This window comes from Synchiropus splendidus, chromosome 1 (genome assembly GCF_027744825.2).
Source record: "Synchiropus splendidus isolate RoL2022-P1 chromosome 1, RoL_Sspl_1.0, whole genome shotgun sequence".
Taxonomy (NCBI): Eukaryota; Metazoa; Chordata; class Actinopteri; order Syngnathiformes; family Callionymidae; genus Synchiropus; species Synchiropus splendidus.
In genome coordinates, this window is record NC_071334.1 from 68,009,323 (window position 1) to 68,030,579 (window position 21,257).

Here is a 21,257-nt window from a genome sequence, read left to right on the forward strand (position 1 = left end):
CCTATAGGTGAGTGTGTGAGTGTGTGTGTGGACTTGTGCGCTGGAATGTGTGGGCACCCGTGTGTGAATGTGGACTTTAAATCACAGGCTTTGTTGATGGAGCCATGAAATGAGGCAATTTATTTCAACCAATTTCCAGTCCATAGAACCCTGTCAAATCTTTTACTTCAGCGGGCCCACACTTGTGTGTAGACATCTTTCTATTAACTATTGGTGCCTGATTTAAACATTTCTCCTGTCCACAAACACACCACACAAGCAAATTACCCGGCATTAATCGTATTGATACCAGAGAGAAGGGGCCACATCCAACCATCCAATCCTCACCCAAACAGAGATGGTGTGAACAAATATCAAAAAAAATCTATTATTCTTTACGTCTGGGCTTGTACGGCTGTACAATTTGAGTGTGAGACCTAGTAATGTTAGCAGTTCTCAATAGCTGAGGTGACATGGGCTCTTTTCCCACTTTTCCTAAATAAGTGTATTCTGATGAGAGATCAGAACATAATAAGATGCCAGCAAGAATTAATGCAGCAGGCATTTATTTGAACCGAATTACTTGAACTGTACAGCCAAGCCGGAAGTTTCTTCCAGTGGACTTCTTCTTCTACTATTCATTTGTAAACAAACCACTGTTCATTACCTTGCAACACCTTGAACCAAAGGATGCTAAAGTACTCTTAGTATTTTTTTCTAGCATTTTTATTTTCATTGTGAATTTTGTTCCACGTGTTTGTTTTGCATTACAGTGGAACCTCGGTTCACGACCACAATCCGTACCAGAAGTGTTCGAAGTTCGAATCGATTTTTCCCATTACAATGAATGGAAAAAGAACTAATGCGTTCCAAGCCTTAAAACAGGCTTTTGTAGGAGTGAATGTAGAGTGTCTGCTGTAGGTGGCTGTTCCTCTATGTGTGTGGCCGCTGCACGTGGGAGGGGTTGCCGAGTGAGTGAGGTCTCTCCAGAAGTGAAGAGGTGCCCGGTGCGTGTCCAGCTCTGAATGTGCGCTTCTGTGCAGTTTGGCTGTGACAAAGACATAAACCAAGTCACGCTCTGTCCCAGACTGGCCTCATCCCTGTCCCAGCTCCAGCCCACAACAGGACATCAAACCCTGGAGTGAGCGCTCCAGCACCTCCCCTGTGACACTCTACCACGGTCCAGTGTGGAGACAGGAAAGGTTTCACACCTCAATATGAAGAAAAAACAGTCAGTAAATGTAGCTAACGGACACGTCTGCATACAGAGTCTACGTTATACTCAATAACAAAGCGCACCGTGGGTCAGCTGATTGGTCCGCGCACGTTATGTTTTTTCTGGCTTTTTTCGTTTCGTGTTCGAGTTCTGGATTTTCGTTTGAAATCAGAAGCAAAAAAATCTCGAAATTTTCGTTCAAACTCCGATTTGTTCGAAGTCTGGGACGTTCGAAAACCAAGCTTCTATTTCGCGACCACACAGGTATCACTCTGGCTCTGCAGTGCAAGTGGATTGAAGTATGTTAAGAATGAGTTTAGTGGTCATGTCACGTGGGGCAAGCATGCACAGTGACAACTGTCAGCCCAGTATAGGGTGATTTCAATCTGAAAGTCACTTTAACCTCTAGCATGTGCAATCATATAAAATATCAATTCCAATTATTGTGGTCCATATAAACGCAGCAATTGGAAGTTTCACAAAGAAATGAAGAAGTTTCAGTAGCTACACTAGTCAAACACTAGCCTAAACACCAAAGGTTGTCATATGAGCTAGCATTGCACACCGCCAATGCTTAAATGAGAGCCACATACATAACGCATCATGGAGGTGGATATGAACACGACAGTTTTTGCCATGCTTTTGCGGAAAAATCCCAAAAGAAACATCATTATGACTGAAGTTCGTTGCTCACGGAACTCAAGTCGCACATTCCGGCTGGACATATGAAGAGACGGACCACCTGAGGATGGCTTGGATTGGAGGCAGATTCACTTCTCGTCATTAAAAACTAGCGTCTTTACTGTCACCAATTCAGTAAATGACAAAGATTACAGATTACAAGTGGTCAGTTCGAAAGTCGAAACAAAGATGACCAAAGATACTGTTGTACAGAAGTGTATGCAGGACAGCTAGAGTAGAGCAGCTGACCAGGGGGCGTCAAGGAGGTATTTTGACCAGACACCCAAAAGGCTTACATCGATGTAGTGGGTGAACGCAACTTTGAGTCTTTTCCTTGCCAATAACTCGGCAAAAAAACTCTCACGCCAGGGTATATCTTGTTGTAGTAGGTAATGCACTGGACCTGTAAAACCATGATAGCGGCAGAATCATAGCTCAAGCAACACCCTGGTTATTCTGACTATTCCACTGCATTTTTACAGAATTGTAATAGGAGCACGTGAATGACTTGTGGTGAGGTGCTTTGAGGGATCGCTACAGCAAGGAGAGCACAAAGGTAGACAAAATTACAGGCTTGTTCAAGTGCCATAATTGCACATGGCAGGTCCCGGACTAAATGAGGGGAATACATATTCCCTCTCGCTTCTTAGGCCAGCGCTGGCTGAGACGGTGGTTTCATGCTCATTAATGACACCGTTACCTGAGGAACAGGCGGGTCGAGACAAGACAAATGAGTTTGTGAGATAATAAATGTGGACCACATATGGAACATGTCATTTTCCTTACTTATAGTGAGAAACAAATCCCGCAGGGGGCCGGGGCAAGGGCAGATGGGACGTGCAGTGGTACAGGATGAGAGGATGTGACCGCTGCTGGTGTGTTCAATGACATGACGGTTTCAATCCTGGGCGGGATTCTCGTCCAAATGAGCTTTTATATCAGATCCTCACACACACGACTTGCATTTACACTGCCTGGCCAAAAAAAAGTCGCCACCTGGATGCTGGATCTGGGGTTGCTGCAGTTGGTCAGGTCTAGCTTCAGCAACATGATGTGCTCAAAGAATGAGGTCAGCTGACTCTCTGAATATACTGAATGACCAAGTTATTCCATGACTGGATTGTTTCTTTCCTGATGGCACGGGCATATTCCAAGATGACAATGGCAGGATTCATCGGGCTCAAATTCAGGGAGCATGAAACATCATTGTCACACATGGACTGGCCACCACAGAGTCCAGACCTGAACCCCATTGAGAATCTTTGGGGTGTGCTGGAGAAGGCTTTGCGCAGCGGTCAGACTCCAACATCATCAACGCAAGATCTTGGTGAAAAATTCATGCAACACTGGATGGAAATAAATCTTCTGACACTGCAGAAGCGTATCGAAACAATGCCACAGCGGATGCATGCTGTAAGCTAAAGGTGGTCCAACGAAATATTAGAGTGTATGACCCTTTTTTTTTTTGGTGGCGACTTTTTTTTTTGGCCAGGCAGTGTATGTGCTGCTTTGTCACGTGTTGGGAGCATTTGGGGAGGGACTGGAGTTGCCAAGAATCTCCGTGCCTACTGTACTTGACCCCAGCTACAGTTGCTATGGCATCTGTATTGTCTCACTGCCAGCAGTGATGAATGTCAGCACGTTTCCCGAGAGAGTAATCCTGCAGAGGATGGAGCCGTTAGTACTACGAGACCTGTTCAGGAGTCGCGCTTTTCCCACCACCAAGTAAACAAAGACGTTTTTGGCTCAGTTTCTCTGGAGGAACATGAGCACAGTCGGTAATATCTCCGGCTCAGTTCAAGCCTGTTCATTATACTGAGGCGTGATTACACGAGCGAGCCACAGGGGGGATTTACTGGCACCTCTAAAATGCTGTGGATCGAGGAAATAAATTCCATGTCTTGATCCAGGGGAAGGCCCCGGGTCATCTGTTAATAAATCCAAACATCATTTTCTGTTTACTTATTAAAGACGGCAGTAACCCCAGTGAAATAATCCTGTGGGTGATTCAACTGAGGGGTGTTGTTTACTTAAAACCATTTCTTTACTCAAAGAGAGCTCACCCTGATTCCACAAGCAATTAACCTTTCCAACAGGCGCTCTGAGGCTTTCAGTCAACTGCAAATTAATACTTTCCACAGTACTACATGTCCACGGTTTGGTTCAACACGGCCTCATTTTTGGGTGAGGCTAATACCCAACAGCATTGAAATGACATTCATTGACACATCTTCTTTAGTTCTGACATGGGCATTGTACATGCCTCCATAACAGTCGATTGACGGTGAGTCACACGCCACTACATGGAGAGACCTCAGCGTAGCGGTCGAAAGCTGATGGGAAAACAGACAGCAAAATCTAAAATATAGTCACAGACTTGCAAGAAATACCTGAATTCCAGCTATGTGAAGGAGTCATGACAATGCTAATATTTCTCAGCACACCTGCATTTACCGGCCTGTACGTAAGAAGATCTGAAAGATGTGAGCTGATGTGCAGCAAAACGAAATGCAGCATAGTTGTTGGGCACAGCTACAAATGCAATACCAGCAAAACTTTGTGGGTAGGCAGGCATGTACATTAGATGCAATGTAGTGAACAGGACAGTGGTCCATCGTGGAGTCTGGGATGAAAATGGTGCAGGAGTTTTGTGCAAATATTTATGGTGCCTTCCAGAGAATTCACCAAGCCGATGTGCAATCCAAGATGGCTTCGTAAACAGGAAGAACACATTCCGAAAACCTTCACCCAGCAAGTTTCCAGGATGCTAAGAGAATGCATTTTTATCAAGATGTTGTTTTTATCTACACGAAGGACGCGTGAGAATAGCTTTCATGGGCATCACTGTCTTCTGTTCTGACTTCAATAACTGGCACGAACTGAACTCTTCCGTAACATCAACCCTTGCTCAGGCGCGCTACTTCCGAGGCAACTGGAACACAGCATTAACATTACATGCTCACTACATTGTTTTGTTTAGGAAATATCTGTAGTTATGTATACAGCGGAACCTCAGTTTTCGAACGTCCCGGACTTCGAACAAATCAGAGCTCGGACAAAATTTTGAGATTGAGAACGAGATTGAGAACGAAAATCCATAACTCAAACGCCACAGAAAAAACACTGATCAGCTGACCCACAACGCACTTTGTTATTGTGTATAACGCAGCCTCTGTATGCAGACGTGTCCCGTTAGCTACATTTACTGACTGTTTTTTCTTCATATTGAGGTGTAAAACCTTTCCTGTCTCCGCACTGGACCGTGGTAGAGTGTCACAGGGGAGGTGCTGGAGCGCTCACTCCAGGGTTTGATGTCCTGTTGTGGGCTGGAGCTGGGACAGGGATGAGGCCAGTCTGGGACAGAGCGTGACTTGGTTTATGACTTTGTCACAGCCAAACTGCACAGAAGCGTACATTCAGAGCTGGACACGCACCGGGCACCTCTTCACTTCTGGAGAGACGTCACTCACTCGGCAACCCCTCCCACATGCAGCGGCCACACACATAGAGGAACAGCCACCTGCAGCAGACACTCTACATTCACTCCTACAAAAGACTATTTTAAGGCTTGGAACGCATTGTTTCTTTTTCCATTCATTGTAATGGGAAAAATCCATTCAGATTTTGAACAAATCGCTTCTCGAACGGCCGTCTGGAACGGATTGTGGTCGAGAACCGAGGTGCCACTGTAGTTACTATGTAGGTCACACTCTTATCTTGAGAACTTCAATGAAGACAATAGAAAAAAAATCCTTTCTAAAATGTGGCAGCAGTGGTAGGTTTAAGAGATGAATGTAGGAATCTTTTGTTTAATGCCATTTTATATGTCTTGCCAAATGTGAAATGATGCGTCAGCAAGACTCAAGTATCCCCCAACCCGTTATTTAAATCAATTGGCAGAACAGAGCAGATGTTATGGAGGAAAGATACTGCTCCATTATCACAGAGGCATAAAGTTTGATTACTCTTCACAAACCACTCGGAGAACTTATTACAGTTAATCTCAACTTCATTACACCACTGCAATAGATCTCCTTTCTCCATGGCTGGTTTTTGTTTTATGTTTTTGTTGTCCGCAAATATAAAAATATGCTGTTTTTAATAAGGTTGATGCAGAATTAAAACGCTCGCATCACGGTGTGGGGAATATAGACCTTTCTATACCAGGATGGAAACAAAACAGAGTATGGAGCGTTTGGAACGTTTTGAAATCCAGCATTCCCAAAATGGATGACATGTCGCTCATTTCATACAGCATACAGAAAAATGAAAAAAAAAAACATTCAGCTTGGACGACACACATTGAACAAAATTCAGGGCCACTGTTTTCCACATTCTTTCATGTACAGCATGTAATCTTACATATTAATAATCTTACATATTATTAATCTTACATCATATACCGTACTGAAGATGGCTAGACACCCGGTGAAAAAGGTTTGTGGTTGGCAAGAAATCCATCACCAAGAACTGGTGCAACATGGAAACACCAACCATAGAGCGATGGAATGGAAAAACAAAAAAGGAGGATGAAAAACGCAGCAAGAAATGGACAAAATAAATATATTCCGATTAAGAATCTGAATAATCAATTGTAATCTGTCAGATGGTCTTAAGTAACTTGTTGTGAAACCAGGGAATCAAATTAAAAACAGTTTAACTTGTATTGCTTGTGTTACACACAAGAACTAGCTCTAGTTAGATCTCTGTTATTTCTTCTTGCATCAAAAAACCATCCATAAAAGTAGCTCAAAAGGTATCGCTCTCCAAAACTCTGATTGACCTAAAATCATTGTTTTATTTATTGTGATTGTTTTACGTTTCGAACATAAACATTTTGTTAAAATTTTGGACAATGAAATAAGGATTCCCAGAACGTATCATTTAGGGCGCTGCTCAGTATTGCTCCTCTGAGGTTGTAGACACTGGAGTAACACTGCTGTGTGATGGGGGGTCGTACTGGGGTGTAGAACTGTGGTGAAATGAATTGGATCTCAGCCTCTCTAATCCAGACCCAGACTCAGCAGAGGTCTGTGACTACACAGGCAGTCAACCACTGGAATTATTTAGCCACAAGGTTTTACTGACAGAAGGTGTTCTTGCTCCTTGTTATTGCATACAGACATCTTTGAGCACTTATAAAATGTAAATAATAATCTTTTATTTACAGAATAAACTGTTTTGAGATATGGATAACGGTGCGAAACCTGTGGTAGACGCTTCGTCGTCCAGCCCCAGTTTCACTATTCACTCCATTCCTTGAATCACGTCTGCTGAGTGGGAGGCTGGTTTACACTTTAAGGACGAGCTGTCACGCGTCCTCCTCAGCTCCATATAGGGCTGAGACCTGTTTCAAAGGCTTGCTAAATGAATGTGACAGAAGGGTGTTATTAATGTACCATTAAGGCCACTTTTACACAACATGGTGTGAGAAACAATCCCTGTCAAGTTTAGCGGATGCAACGTTGCTCCAGGAAAGCAATCTATTTGCTAATTATAAACTGAGTCGACCATACCCTCGCTGCACCAAACTCCGGGTTGTACTCACTGACTGTTCACTTCACACACGCACACACACACACACAGAGTCGGAGAGTGATTAGGCTCGCCCTGGATGTGAACAGCAATTAACTGCAATCAGAGCTTGTCCCTCTCCTCCCCAGCCCCCCCCCCCTCTTTCATCCGTGTCTTTCATACCACACGTCAACCCCTTCTCCTGAATATTCTCACTGGGATCAGTTGAAGTTTACCAGCCCAATGTTGACTTAAGCGATGATAAAATGTATCTGTCGGTGCATGAAAACACCACACTCGCAGTAGTGGGCGACTATCGAGGAGCCACCTCATCACATGCATCCGGGTGCAGGACCTGAGCAACATCATCGAAGGCCAAGATTCCAAAAATTGCTTGTCCCCTTCATTACACAACCTGCGAGGATTCATGGTGGCGGCCACCTCAAACTGAATTTTGGATGGTTAAGGAGCAGCCACCAGACTTGCTGCAAACTGCATTAGACATGATCATTTGATGAGTTTCCGTGAGGCAGGACACTCCGCTTCAGCTAAAGTAGAGGTTTGAGCTTTTCAGGTGGAACAGCAACTCAACAGCTTGGCATGGCTCTCGCTGTTGTTGCATAACAAAAGAGGTCATTGCCAGACACGCTTTGAAAGGCCGTCCAGTGACTCAGCACTCAGTGACTTTCCAATGGAAATGAAAAAACACCTCATGCAAGTCTCAAACTTACTTTTACAAAAGCTCCAATTCATATTGTTTATTGACCTGGTTCCATTATACCCGTTTTGGAGTCAGCCAATTCCAAGATTAGGGTAAAGCCACATTAAGACACAAACAAATGCCTATCTGACCAATCAGCTACCAGTAACACCCTAGCAACATTTTAGTAGTCAGTATTTGGAACAGTTGGACATTAAGCTGAGGAAGTTGGACCCCACCATCCGGAGGTATACCCCTCTCATAAAGGTGGGATGGATCTCCGTCATCATCCTCTCTGGTGGTAGCACAGGTCATAAAAGAGCCAACGTTTACACATAAGTTTGACTAACTGCTGCACCTTCAGCCACAAGTCCGTGAAGCTGATCAAGTTTGTGGATGACACCACCATCAACGGGCTCATCTCAGATGGAGACGAGTTAGCTCACAGGAGGGAGGTGGAGCGGCTGGTGTCCTGGTGCAGCCACAACAACCTGAAGCTCAACGGCCAGAAGACAGTGGAGATGGTGATAGACTTCAGGAGAGTAACAGTTTCTCTCTCCCCGCTCATGTTGGCTGGTTTACCTGTTCCTATTGTAGACTCCTTCTGCTTCCTAGGAACCTCCATCACTGAGGACCTCAAATGGGAGTCAACCATCGGGTCCCTCATCAGGAAGTCCCAGCACAGAATGTTCTTCCTGACGCAGCTACGGAAACTATGACTGCCGAGTTCTACACAGGCATCATCCAGTCCATCAGGGACAAGAGCAGACTGCAGCGCATCATGTGTTCTGCTTAGAAGGAGATGGGTTGCAGCCTGCCACCTCTTCAGGACCTGTATGTCTCCAGGACCCAGAGACGTGCAGGTCGGATCAGAGCCGACCCTTCTCACCCTGGTCATGGACTGTTTGTTCCTCTTCCCTCTGGCAGGAGGCTATGGTCCATCCAGATCAGAACCTCCCGTCACAGGAGCAGCTTCTTCCCCTCAGCCGTCAGACTGTAGAATTTGTGATCAGCCTTTGTTTGTGGGTTATTTTATTTTATTTTTTGACAGCACTTTATCCCAAAGCACTTTCCTAGTTAATAGGATCCCCACTGACCGTGGCAATAAATGTGATTCTGATTCTAAAGTATTTTTTCTGTACATGTGCAGACTTGGTTTGTCACTGTGCCAACCTTTTTTCCTTGATACCCATTTGTTACACTACAAGCCTTCTTCTACTTAATAGCAATGTTCTTGTAAATCACAATACGGGTTACACATTACTGCAGATGTTTAATAAATTGCCTTTTCGGTCTGTTTCAGAAACTATGATGAGGGTTGTATTAAGATTTTTATTGTCACTCTTCTAATAGCACTGACGACACTCAGGTCAATGAAAAAGCGCGTCTGCCCGCTTATTTAAAATCTTAAAAAACTTTTAAAAAACTTAGATTCAAGTGTGCGATTCAATTGATTCTCCCGTGTAGCTGCACACAGCGTAGGCACTGTCTGCCAGCTATGGCGAAGCTAAGCGCTAGGGCACCTTCTCAGATGCCCACAAGGAATGGATGCCACACATGGTGGAAATCAGAAACTTGTTCTTTCGATCGGTATGTGAGATATTCCATTGGAAGAAGGTCCATCACAGTCTTGATCCATTCTGATATTGTCGGAGTCTTAATGGAGATCCAGCTTAGCAAAATACCTTTCTGCGCTGCATAAGATTTTTGTAACCATAATTAACCAGGAACCTTTAACAAGTCCACAGAGTGAGGATAAAATCACCTTCCTCTTTATTACACTTGACACATGATGCGGTTGGTTGTTGGATCAATCTGGTGCCAAAACATTTTGTCGGCATTTTCCCACATATCCATTTCTTTCTCTTCATCAGTTTGATTCTCTGTTTCCAGGTCTTGAGTCCATGCTTCTAGGCCAGATTTATATTGATAAGATTTATACAGACTCCCTTGTTTTCAACCCCTCAGAGGTTGTGTGTCCTCAAGTTCCGAGAAGGTGTAACACTGCAGGTACTGCATGTGCTGTACATCGGACCCTGGCTTGAATGGACTTCGGAAATGGCATCATTTGAGCATCACCATCACCAGATCAGTGATTTTCATCAGGTGAATCAGGTTCTTTATTATGATAAATGTTCAACCGACCAGATATTCCCAAATACGGGAGACACATTTTTGCAACATAGGATGGTCTGAGCAGATCCATGTGCAGTAGTGACACAATTGTTTGCAAATGAAATGATCATTACAGGATCACAGGAATGTTGTCTGGTCAGAGCCTGGCTCCATTACTGGAGGCTTGTAAGGTCTAATTGAATTGTGTTCCACTGTGACGCGCTAGCATCCTCCAACTGCTGCATTATGAGGAACAGGCCCAGACAAAAGCATGAAAAATAGCACTCATAATGGGTCTGTTTGTGCTTAAAATCTCTATTCAACTCGCTCCAATTGCATCAGGCCACCGACTTTTAAAAAGAGATTTGCGCTACAGTCCCTAAAATTGTTCATTTGAGAAATGTAATGTGAATTATCGGAAGTCCACAGATGCAGTTTCTATTTTTCGTAGTATAAAAACTCAATTTCAGCACTTCTCTGCAGCTATTAATGTCATCGTTCGTTCGTCGTTCATTGCTAGCAAAGAAAATACATAATAATGACAAGACAATCGCCGCACAGAGATGCCGCACTTCCAAGTGAATTCCCAACTTTTGAATGATCCAGATCTGACACTGTCTGAGGTGACACATTCGCACACTAGAGGCTGTCCAGATAGTTTGGGAGGGACGAGACAGTAAGACAGAAAGTCTTGGCACATGTTGAATTTTCCCCCTGTGGGACGATAAAGGACATCTAATCGATTGTCGACAGAAAAACAAGGACAGAATGAGCTGGGTCATCATTGACCCCTTGAAGTATCAAACTCTATTTCAAGTTAAAAATACATTTGATCATCATACATTCTTACGGAGAACTTTATTCCACACATCGACATACTAAACTTCAGAAATGAAATGCCCTGCAATCTCCCTGAGGGTCATCCATCACACTGTATAGTTAGATCTTCGGGGCAGAGCTGTTTCCAATCCTCACATAAGCAATCACGACAATAACAACACGACTTCCGTGAGTATGGGAAACCCATCTCGGCCAGCGCAGACATAAAATTACACCTCCATCTTCTGTTGAGGATAAAAGGTGCATCGTAATGAAGCTGTTTGTATGTTAATTCAAAACAGATATTCCTTCAGAACGGGATCCTAAGTCACCGTATGGATGTTAAGGACTGACTCTTGGAAACTGAAGGAAAGAAAACAGTGGCGGTTAAACACATTTTACATCAAAAGATAAAATAGCATGCTTTATAAATGGTTTCTCAGGAACGGTATGTCCAATAAAGAGCTCCAGCTTTGAGCTAACATTGGTAAAAGTCGTCATAGAGTCAGTTGTTCTCGGTTTCTTCTGATCAAAACTGAATGTAGAAGTCAAAGGAATAGAAGAAAAGGTCAAACACAAACAACATTAAAGTCTGTTAGATTTAGTCATAAAGACAAACTTATACTCTGCTGAAATGAAGCGTTGTTTTTCCCCAACAATAAAACTAAAATAAAATATAAAATATTTTTCTGGATCTGCAGAATGTATGTGCAGCCGAGTCAAAGTCGCACAGTTGAATACACTGGAGGATGTGATTAAAAGTGAAAAATCTGTTACACTAGAAGCAACAAATCTGTCTCATAGAAAACAAGTGAGGACATGGAACACAATATTCCAGATGCACATTTAGTTGACAGAGTTCAGTGTGTCTGCAATTCCGTCAAGACCTGTCAGACTCATGATGCAGAGAAAGCTGCAATGCTGACAGTGTGTCACTGACATGTATCAGATCAGCATCTGTTCCTCAACCTGAAGGAGTTGAAAGTAGGCATGGGTCAAAAACGAAAATCCAGAACTCAAACGCCTGCGAAAAAAGCTGGAAAAAACATAACGTGCGCAGACCGAACAGCTGACCCACAACGCGCTTTGTTATTGTGTATAACGCAGCCTCTGTATGCAGACGTGTCCGTTAGCTCCATTTACTGACTGTTTTTTCTTCATATTGAGGTGTAAAACCTTTCCTGTCTCCACACTGGACCGTGGTAGAGTGTCACAGGGGAGGTGCTGGAGCGCTCACTCCAGGGTTTGATGTCCTGTTGTGGGCTGGAGCTGGGACAGGGATGAGGCCAGTCTGGGACAGAGCGTGACTTGGTTTATGACTTTGTCACAGCCAAACTGCACAGAAGCGCACATTCAGAGCTGGACACGCACCGGGCACCTCTTCACTTCTGGAGAGACCTCACTCACTCGGCAACCCCTCCCACATGCAGCGGCCACACACATAGAGGAACAGCCACCTGCAGCAGACACTCTACATTCACTCCTACAAAAGCCTATTTTAAGGCTTGGAACGCATTAGTTCTTTTTCCATTCATTGTAATGGGAAAAAAATCGATACATATTTCAAACAATTCGCTTCTCGAACGGCCGTCTGGAACGGATTGTGGTCGAGAACCCAGGTGCCACTGTAATTGATCGTGAATAATCACATTTTAATATTAGACACAAAATGATAAGCAACACTTGAGACAATTCCCAAATAATCACCAACATTTTTCCAGATTCATGATTTTTATCACCCCTGAAGATAAATATTTTGAGACCACGCAGCTGTCAGATGATGACAAATGCATTGATGAGGCACATGAATACTTTCGGAAGTCGACTTCAGCGCGGTGATCCTCCTGTCTGATTGATCACGGCGAGTCCTGCTGCGAGGGCCTGGCCCACTTCCATCAGCATGGAGACCACATTGTGAATGTGTGAGTTCAAATCTAAGCTGCTGTTCCCGCGGGACTCACACACAAACACACACACACACACACACACAGTGCCGGAGGTGGCCCAGAAACTCCATGTAGGTCAGATGACACACCTTCACTTCCTTCTTTTATTGATACCGAAGAATGACTTTCCCCAGCATTTTCACATCATATCACTGACTGACAACTGCTGTCGTCCTCGTCCTCGCGCTGGCTTTTGGTTGGATTAGTAGCTCTCTGCCTCTCTAGCGTCACTCAACCTGCTTCCAACGTTGCCAGGCACAAATCTCACCAGAACAGACGTGTCTGTTCCCACAAATGACTTTCCATTGCCAGGACCTGCACAGCGCTCTCGAAGGAGGCCAGAAACTCCCGCAGCCTCTGCTGCCATCTTCTGTCAAGATGGCGCAACTTCATCCACAACTGGGCGAAGGTCAACGTTCACTCCAATGTCATGTCCTGCAAACGATGACGGCCTGAGAAGGCTTCTTGCTTCAGCCGTAAAAGCCTGAAAGCTTCCTTTGAACACTGATGATAAGATTTCAGACTTTGTGCCTCCATTACGTCACATATCAAACATCATAAATCCCATCAGATCATGAGGGACTCGACAATGGAAAGCAGTCCTCAACGTAATGAAAGAATCAGATCCATGGTTTTCTTCACCACCAAAGTAGCTCTCAATCCCACAACAGTCACCACAGCCATAGAATTTTGAGATTCCAACTTAACCCGTGGTTTAAGGACATTATTTCCTCCTAAAAACACTTTCAGGTGTGTAAACGCCTCAATTTTTATTTTGATTTCTCCAGTGCCTTTGATACCATCAGGCCAGCTCTGCTGGGAGTGAAACTGACAGACATGCAGGTCGATGCCCCCCTCGTGTCCTGGATTATGGACGACCTGACGGGTAGACCACAGTACGTGCGCCTGCAGGACTGTGTGTCGGACACAGGAGTTAGTAATACAGGGGCGCCACAGGGAACTGTTCTCTCTCCATTCCTCTTCACCATTTACACCACGGACTTGAACTATCGGTCAGAGACTTGCCACCTTCAGAAGTTCTCTGACGACTCTGCCATAGTTGGAAGTATCAGCAAGGGTGAGGAGACTGACTACAGATCTGTGGTGTTGGTGTGAGCTGAACCTTCTGTAGCTCAATGTGGCAAGTCCAAAGAACTGGTGATGGACCTAAGGAGGACCATGTCTCCTGTGACCCGCGCTTCCATCCGTGGGGGGTCATTGTGGATATGGTCGAGGACTATCAATATCTTGGGGTTCACATAGGCAATAAACTGGACTGGGCTCGGAACACTGAGGCCCTTTACAAAAAAGGAGGAGGAGGAGGCTCAGGTCCTTCAACGTCTGCGGGACAATGCTGAGGATGTTTCATGAGTCGGTGGGGTCCAGTGCAGTTCTGTTGGCTGTGGTTTGCTGGGGCAGCAGATGAACGGTGGCGGACACTAACAGACTCGACAGACTCATCAACAAGACCTCAAATAATACCATTAAACTGTGATTAATTGAGATTTATTAATCACAAATTGTCTGAATAATTAGATTTTTTTTTTAATCGAATCCCACCACTAGTCATTACTAATGGTACTGTATAATAATGGGGGGAAAAAACAAGGTGACATTTTTGGAACAATGCGCTACATGCGCTACAGTGATGAAACTGCCTCTGCCATAAGAGAAGAAGGTGCAACAAGAAAGTCCCAAATGAGAATATGGATTAAAGACAAGTTAACAGACAATATCACAGACAAAATACGTAAGGTGGAGATTGAATCAATATCTGCTCAAAAAGGTTTGTGCATTCATTTAACAGTGCCGTTCCAGTCCAGTTGTAATATTGATGTTTGAATTCTATACTATTTGTACTTTTTTTTCCTGGAATGTGTTGAGAAAAATACTTCATAGAGAAATACAATAATTATCTGACAAACCGCAAAAGAGAAAACATGAGAAACCAAGTCAAAATACAGCCTGACCAGTTCTGTCAGTCATTATCAGTGCTTTTGCTTCCAAGCTGTATATAGATACATTATTTTATTCCGCCACTATGCAGAGTATCTTCTCCAGGCGGAGACAGACGGCCGGATTTAGCTCATGACAGACCATCCGAACTACGTGGGTGGGCCCAAAATGCCAGGATGGGAGAGACAGTAAAAGTCGCAGCACATTGGAGTAAGTTATATCAGGGGCGAGAGTGACAGTGAAATATCATTTAAATAGCTGCAGATGAAACATGCTCTGTGTAGGAAGGGCGAGTTACGGTACGTGAGGGAAGGATAAGGTGACGGAGAAAGCTGGGAAAAGGTTGTAAACATGGGCGCACGTCTGCCTCCTAAACTGAGATATGACACCACAAGTCGAACCAGCTGACCGCTATTTCCAGCACCAGTCTGTCCACTAACAGGAGGGAGAGTGAGACACAGAGGGTGGAGTGACAGGCGGAGTGAGAGTGAACGACAGAAAAATGAGTTCTCCTTTCAACAGGAAAGTCAGTCGGGGTGAGGGACCTTCCCTTTGGTTGAATGGAAACCCTCGGGGTCATCTGTCAGCCTCCGTCAGGAGAGATCCATTCAGGCTCGTCCAAGTATTTTCCGCAGCTAAAACAGGAATCAAACTTCTGAAGTGTCATCGCAGCATGTCCGGATGGAGTCAGTGTCCCACCAATACTGGGGGACAGTTGGAGCAGAGACAAGACAGCAGGCGAGCCGCTCTATATTTAGCCGTTTGAGTGCGACCTTGGACACGCCATGGACTGAAGAACGCAGAACATCCTGAGAGTCAAAGCATTGCTAGTTTGTTAACCAAAACCTACCAGGTCTCAAAAGGAGTTTGCTGTCAGAAAATAGCTTACAGCAATGTTATTTTTAAGTCCGTTAGTAAAGACAAAGATATTGTTATTTAATCATATTGTTTCCATAAACAGAGATCTTTGGGTTTTAATATATCAAGTTGCTACCTCATCTTACATGGAGTTATGTTTGGGTCTTAATTCTAAGAGGTTTTTGATCCTCTGGTGCGGAAAATCAGCTCTCAAAGAGCGTGACGAAAATGATTCAACTGATGTTCAATGGCAGATCTCAGGCGTCAGTCTGCTCAAGATGCTTGCTGATAGGAGGTTTGTGACACAGCGAGAAGCTGCTGTTCCATCAACAAAGCTTCACGTCCTCAGTGATGGTGAACAACAAGCTAGTCCCACGGAGGTAACACCAAAGTCATCGGGGGAGATGAGTCTCTGACTGAGGGTGCTCTCCATCTAGGTGGAAGCCTTCTTCAGCAGCTCGTACAGAATGTTGGTCTCCTTCTTCTGAGCATCACTCAGAAGAAGAATGACGGCTGATCATCTGCATGAGTCTGCTGCTGACATACAGTCAAAGGACCTAGTGATGATGATGGGGTGTGGTCTTACTGGTACTTCGCAGTCTCTCCATCAACCCACCAGTGTGGACATTAGTGGCAGGGCAAAATAATAACAATAATAATAATAGTTATTTAAAAAAAAAAAGGAAAAAACTGATTGGTTACTCTGAGTTCCATCAGTACAATAATTCACTCCCTCTAAATATTCCTAACTCTAAAATATTACATTGCTGAAGCATTTTACTGAGTATTTAAGGTTATTAATCTCACAGATCAATCGCACTTCACATTTGAGTAGCTGTCTCCATCTGTTAAGCCAGTTGGACACTTACGGAAAACAGTTAAGTCATTAATATATTGTCTGAATTAGGACATATTTCTCTTCTAACTTAAGTTTGTACTGCTGTGAAGACAATATCCCTTTTGAAATGTAAAAACTGTAAGGGTCACCACTCTTGAAACACTTAGGAAATAAAGAAAAGAAAAAAGAAAAAAGAAATAAGTTGTGGATTTGTTGTCAGCTGTGACACCAGCTGTTAGTAGAGGCAAAGCAGGGGACACCCGGGACAAGTCACCAGTCCATCGGGGCGCGTTCAAATTCTGACACATTATAGACAGTTTTCTGACCGTGGGAGGAAACTTGACTCAAAGAAGTCCCTGCACAAGCACTGTTGTTGTTTGGTTTCCGACCAATGTGAAAGGTAGCGCTTCAAACTAAGCTACTAAAGACGCAAGTTTAAAACGAATAAATGAGTCATAAACAAAGAACTATTTCACTTCTGCCACGGGAAAAGTGTAGAAATCCAACACGCACGCGCGCACACACACACGTGTCCTACCGGAGCGGCACTTGATGATCTCCCCAAACTCGTCCTCCACCAGCTCGTCGCAGAAGTCCTCGGGGCGCACACCCTCCGCCATCGGTCACCAGTCAACTGTCACTCACACGGCGGCTTTAATCCAACAGGAAGAGTCGGCGGCCGGGGGTCAAGGATCCGCACCAGGGTCTCCAGAGCCAGAAGCGACAGGGAGAGCTCACCGAGGGGACTCGGGGACTGGGACCGGGACCGGCCGCTGTGACGAGGGTGGGGGTGGGGTGGGGGGGCGACAGACTGGGACAGGTGTGCGGGGCTTGGGGGTGGGCTGGGTGCCCCGGCATTCCCACCTCGAAATAGTGTGTAGTAGTCGTGGAGCCATGAGTATCGCAGGACACCCGCTGGACGAGACGGTAGAGACGCTGATTTCCGCAATGGGAATATGACGTCACCTTTGACCTGTCGTGGGTGGGGGTCACGCAATGTGGGGCGCCAACAACTTCACAAGCTGCAATTCGTGTAGTTTTTTGTTTTGTTTCTCAACACCTGACTGTTCCTGCGTATTTGTTTTGAAAAGTTTTTTTCGTTATACCTGTTTTTTTGTTTGCTTAATATTAAAATGTTAATTTCTTTCATTTCGTTATTTATGCGTGGCACCTTTTAAAAATTCTCATGATAAACAATATTTTTATATAATTTTTTGCCCTCTTTTATCTTCCTTTATATTAAAGTTTCTCTTTTTCCTTCTTTCCATAGTGCATTTGTTGTATAGTAACACACCTTGTTATTAAAACTGTTTTCATTATACATGTTTTTTTGTTTGCTTAATATTAAAATTTTAATTCCTTTCATTTCGTTATTTATGCGTGGCACCTTTGAAAAATTCTCATGATAAACAATATTTTTATATAATTTTTTGCCCTCTTTTATCTTCCTTTATATTAAAGTTTCTCTTTTTTTCTTTCCATAGTGCATTTGTTGTGTAGTAACACACCTTGTTATTAAAACTGTTTTCATTATACATGTTTTTTTGTTTGCTTAATATTAAAATTTTAAATGTGTTTTAATTCCTTTCATTTCGTTATTTATGTATATATATATATATGTATGTATATAGTAACACATCTTGTTATTAAAACAATAAAATAACCCACAAACAACAAAGGCTGATCAGAAATTCAGCCTCAATAGTCACTGTTTTTTGTAATCTTTCACATGATTACATAATTATAATGGAAGACAAGATACGATAACTTGTGTCTTCAATTCTAATTAAAATGGTATAATATATTAATATTATTAATACATAATATTATTAATATTATATGTCATTATTATTCATAATAATAATAACATCTATGTGATGTATTACTGTACCTTTTTTTGTTTTGTTTTTTTACATGGGTAGCTCACTGAAGGACAAATGTAACTCCACTGTTATTTAATATATAATTTTATACTGTATTCTGTGGAAGGCGAACTGTATGATTGGTATGAGCAGCATGAGCTGGAGTGTCTCCTCATTGCTGGAAACCAAACTTCAGTCGGGTTGAGACGATTATTACATTGTTGATCAACTGATATTTGCCTTGGCTAGTGTAATGGCTCCATTAGGGCCTGAGAGCACTTTTATGCTTTGAGTGTTTCTATTATGAGACGGTGATAATATGATCCAAGAGAGCCTCAAAGTTAGAAAAGAAACAAACATAAAGCAGACCTTCTAGTGAAATACGGCATCACTAAATCATCTGTTCTGTATTTCAAAACCAACACAGAGGTCCACAGAGAAACAAGGTACATAGGGAGAGAGTGACGGTGAGGTACGTATCATGGCACGTGTCCACGCAGCTTGTAAGAGGTTCAACCTGGTAACCCCGTGCAGAGGGACCTCCTCCGGCAGGTGAGCTCTTGAGCTGAGGAGGGAGCCAAAACACCAGGGCCTGTTAAAGGCAAATGTTGTCCACACTACCTGAAGGTCGGATGCAGCGTCGTCATTCAAGAAGACAGAGTACCATACAGACCCGGTGAATAACTACAAGGTAAATGGCTGTTCAACAGTGGGACTGCAGACGTCAACTTAAAGTGAGGAGGATGTGAGTAGCTTTTTGTTTTATTTCAATTATATATGTCACATTCCAAAACAGACAATATCACTTCAAAGAAGCTTATTGTTATTGTTATTATTTTTAGTAGTAGTATTAGTTGTTCATGTCAGCACTTCATCCCAAAGCACTTTCCTAGTTGGTGGGATCCCCACTGACCATAGCAATACATCTGATTCTGATTCTAAATGTTAATATCTCTCAAGTTTCCCGGCTGTTATTATTAATTCTACATCTTATCATCACCACACTGGCATTAGTGCTGTTATTTATTTATTGAGCTTCAGCTATATTTTGCATTTATTTCTAAAGAACACTGGCTAAAAGAAAGCAGACAGAAGTACACGTCTGTGTATTAGAATTAAATAATGGTCAGCTCATTAATACCTAGAAAAATACATGTAATATGAATTAAAATCCACACATTTACACAGGCCGTGTAATGAATTGGTTTGGTCACAAATAATATAGTTGTTGTGACATTAGAAAAGGCGGGTTGTGCATAGCTGGAAAGAGTCTTTCAACTATTCACCTGCAACTGTTTCATTCTGGTCTGAATAAGTTCACCTCTTCAAGGTTCCATGTGACGTTGGAGCTTAGCCTGAATTTAGTTTACATTTTAAAGTATTTGTCGCACTTTTAGAGGCGATGAGCCACATTGTCTTAGCTGAGATCCCATTTAGTCTGTGAGAAGTCAAAATTGGACAATCGCTCTTTTATAGAATGCATTTATATTCCGTTTTATGAGCTTTAAATGGCAGTAAATGAAGAAGACAAGGGCAATTGTGTTGGTTCTGATGAATATATCGGTGTAATGAGTTTGAGTCTGGCAACTGTCTCACTGTGGTGTGGTGGAGAATATGAGTCACAGCCTTGGATTCAAATTAGAGGAGGTTCTCTTCAATGAAACCTTGACTCATTCAAAATCCAATTTAAAGAACAATACTCTTAGATACACCTGAAAGAGTCACAGGAACTTCTCTTATGCAAATCCCTTCATTCAGTATAGAGTCTTTGACAGCAATAAGGTCAATATTCTGCTTCTTGTCACGGAAAAAAAACAAATGGAAAACCAACCAAATTGCCTTCGAATCACTGGAGGGAAGTTTTCCCTGGATCAGGACAGGTTGTGTTGGGAAGGCAACGGCTGGCTTCTGTCCTGCATCTGTTCAACAAGCCGCTCACCACAGAGTGTGCAGAGGTGAGACAGCAGGAGCGGCAGATGTGCTCACAGACTGCTCTTGTCCGAAGCGCCAGGTCAGCTGTTGCAGGGCGATCACTGATACGAACATTTACCTGGCTGGATTGTGCCACGTGTAGATATTTATTACCGTCCAGTGGTGGTCTGGACCAAGTTTAATGGGCTGAAATTAGTGCCGCCTCCTGCTGATTCCACACACTAATATACTGAACAACTTTCAGTATTTGCCAGATTCTTTTTCTTTTTTTACTTATTTTATTTTATTTATTTATTATTTTTTTTGTTGTAACAGTATTTTAGCAAGGCATTAAATAATTGATATCTAGATTCACTGATGTCTTTTGAGGTAATCATTAATAATTATTCAATATTAATAATAGGAAGATAGAAGAGATCAGAAAACATCTGACACTGAAAACTTCAAAACTTAAATGATCCATTCAAGAGTGTTGTTATTTTCTAAACTTTCTATTCTCATTGCTACAATTTAAATGACGACTGTAGATGACTCATGAGTGACATGAACACGATTCCCGGGTGAACAGAAACTATATTTTGATCCATTCTTTTATGGTATGTTTGGACATACAGTATCCTGTAATGGCAAATACTGACCAGCAGATGCCAGCATAACATAGTTGAATCGCCTTTCTGCAATAGAAAGGTCAGTGAATTCCTGTGTGGGAAGAAAGATCCACAATGATGGTATATACACAACTGTAATATATGGCCACATATGTGCTGATATTTTAAATACCACTACATATATATATATCCTCACAGAAATGCGGTTAATGTGTGGGTGGTGCTGATAACTG

The 21,257-nt window shown here is 43.0% G+C and overlaps 1 protein-coding gene across 12 annotated transcripts in view; it reads right to left on the reverse strand.

Annotated features, from left to right (window-relative positions):
• The window catches only part of dmd (dystrophin), a 230,881-nt gene extending 213,527 nt beyond the window's left edge, over positions 1–17,354 (reverse strand). For 11 of the 12 annotated variants that reach the window (XM_053872553.1, XM_053872472.1, XM_053872455.1 and 8 more), the window contains exon 1: positions 17,161–17,354. In XM_053872553.1, the coding sequence (XP_053728528.1) occupies positions 17,161–17,242 (82 nt within the window). In that variant the 5' untranslated portion in view covers positions 17,243–17,354. The remainder of the gene's footprint in view (positions 1–17,160) is intronic. The other variant, XM_053872562.1, reaches the window with a different exon arrangement.
• Between the last annotated feature and the right edge of the window lie 3,903 nt (positions 17,355–21,257).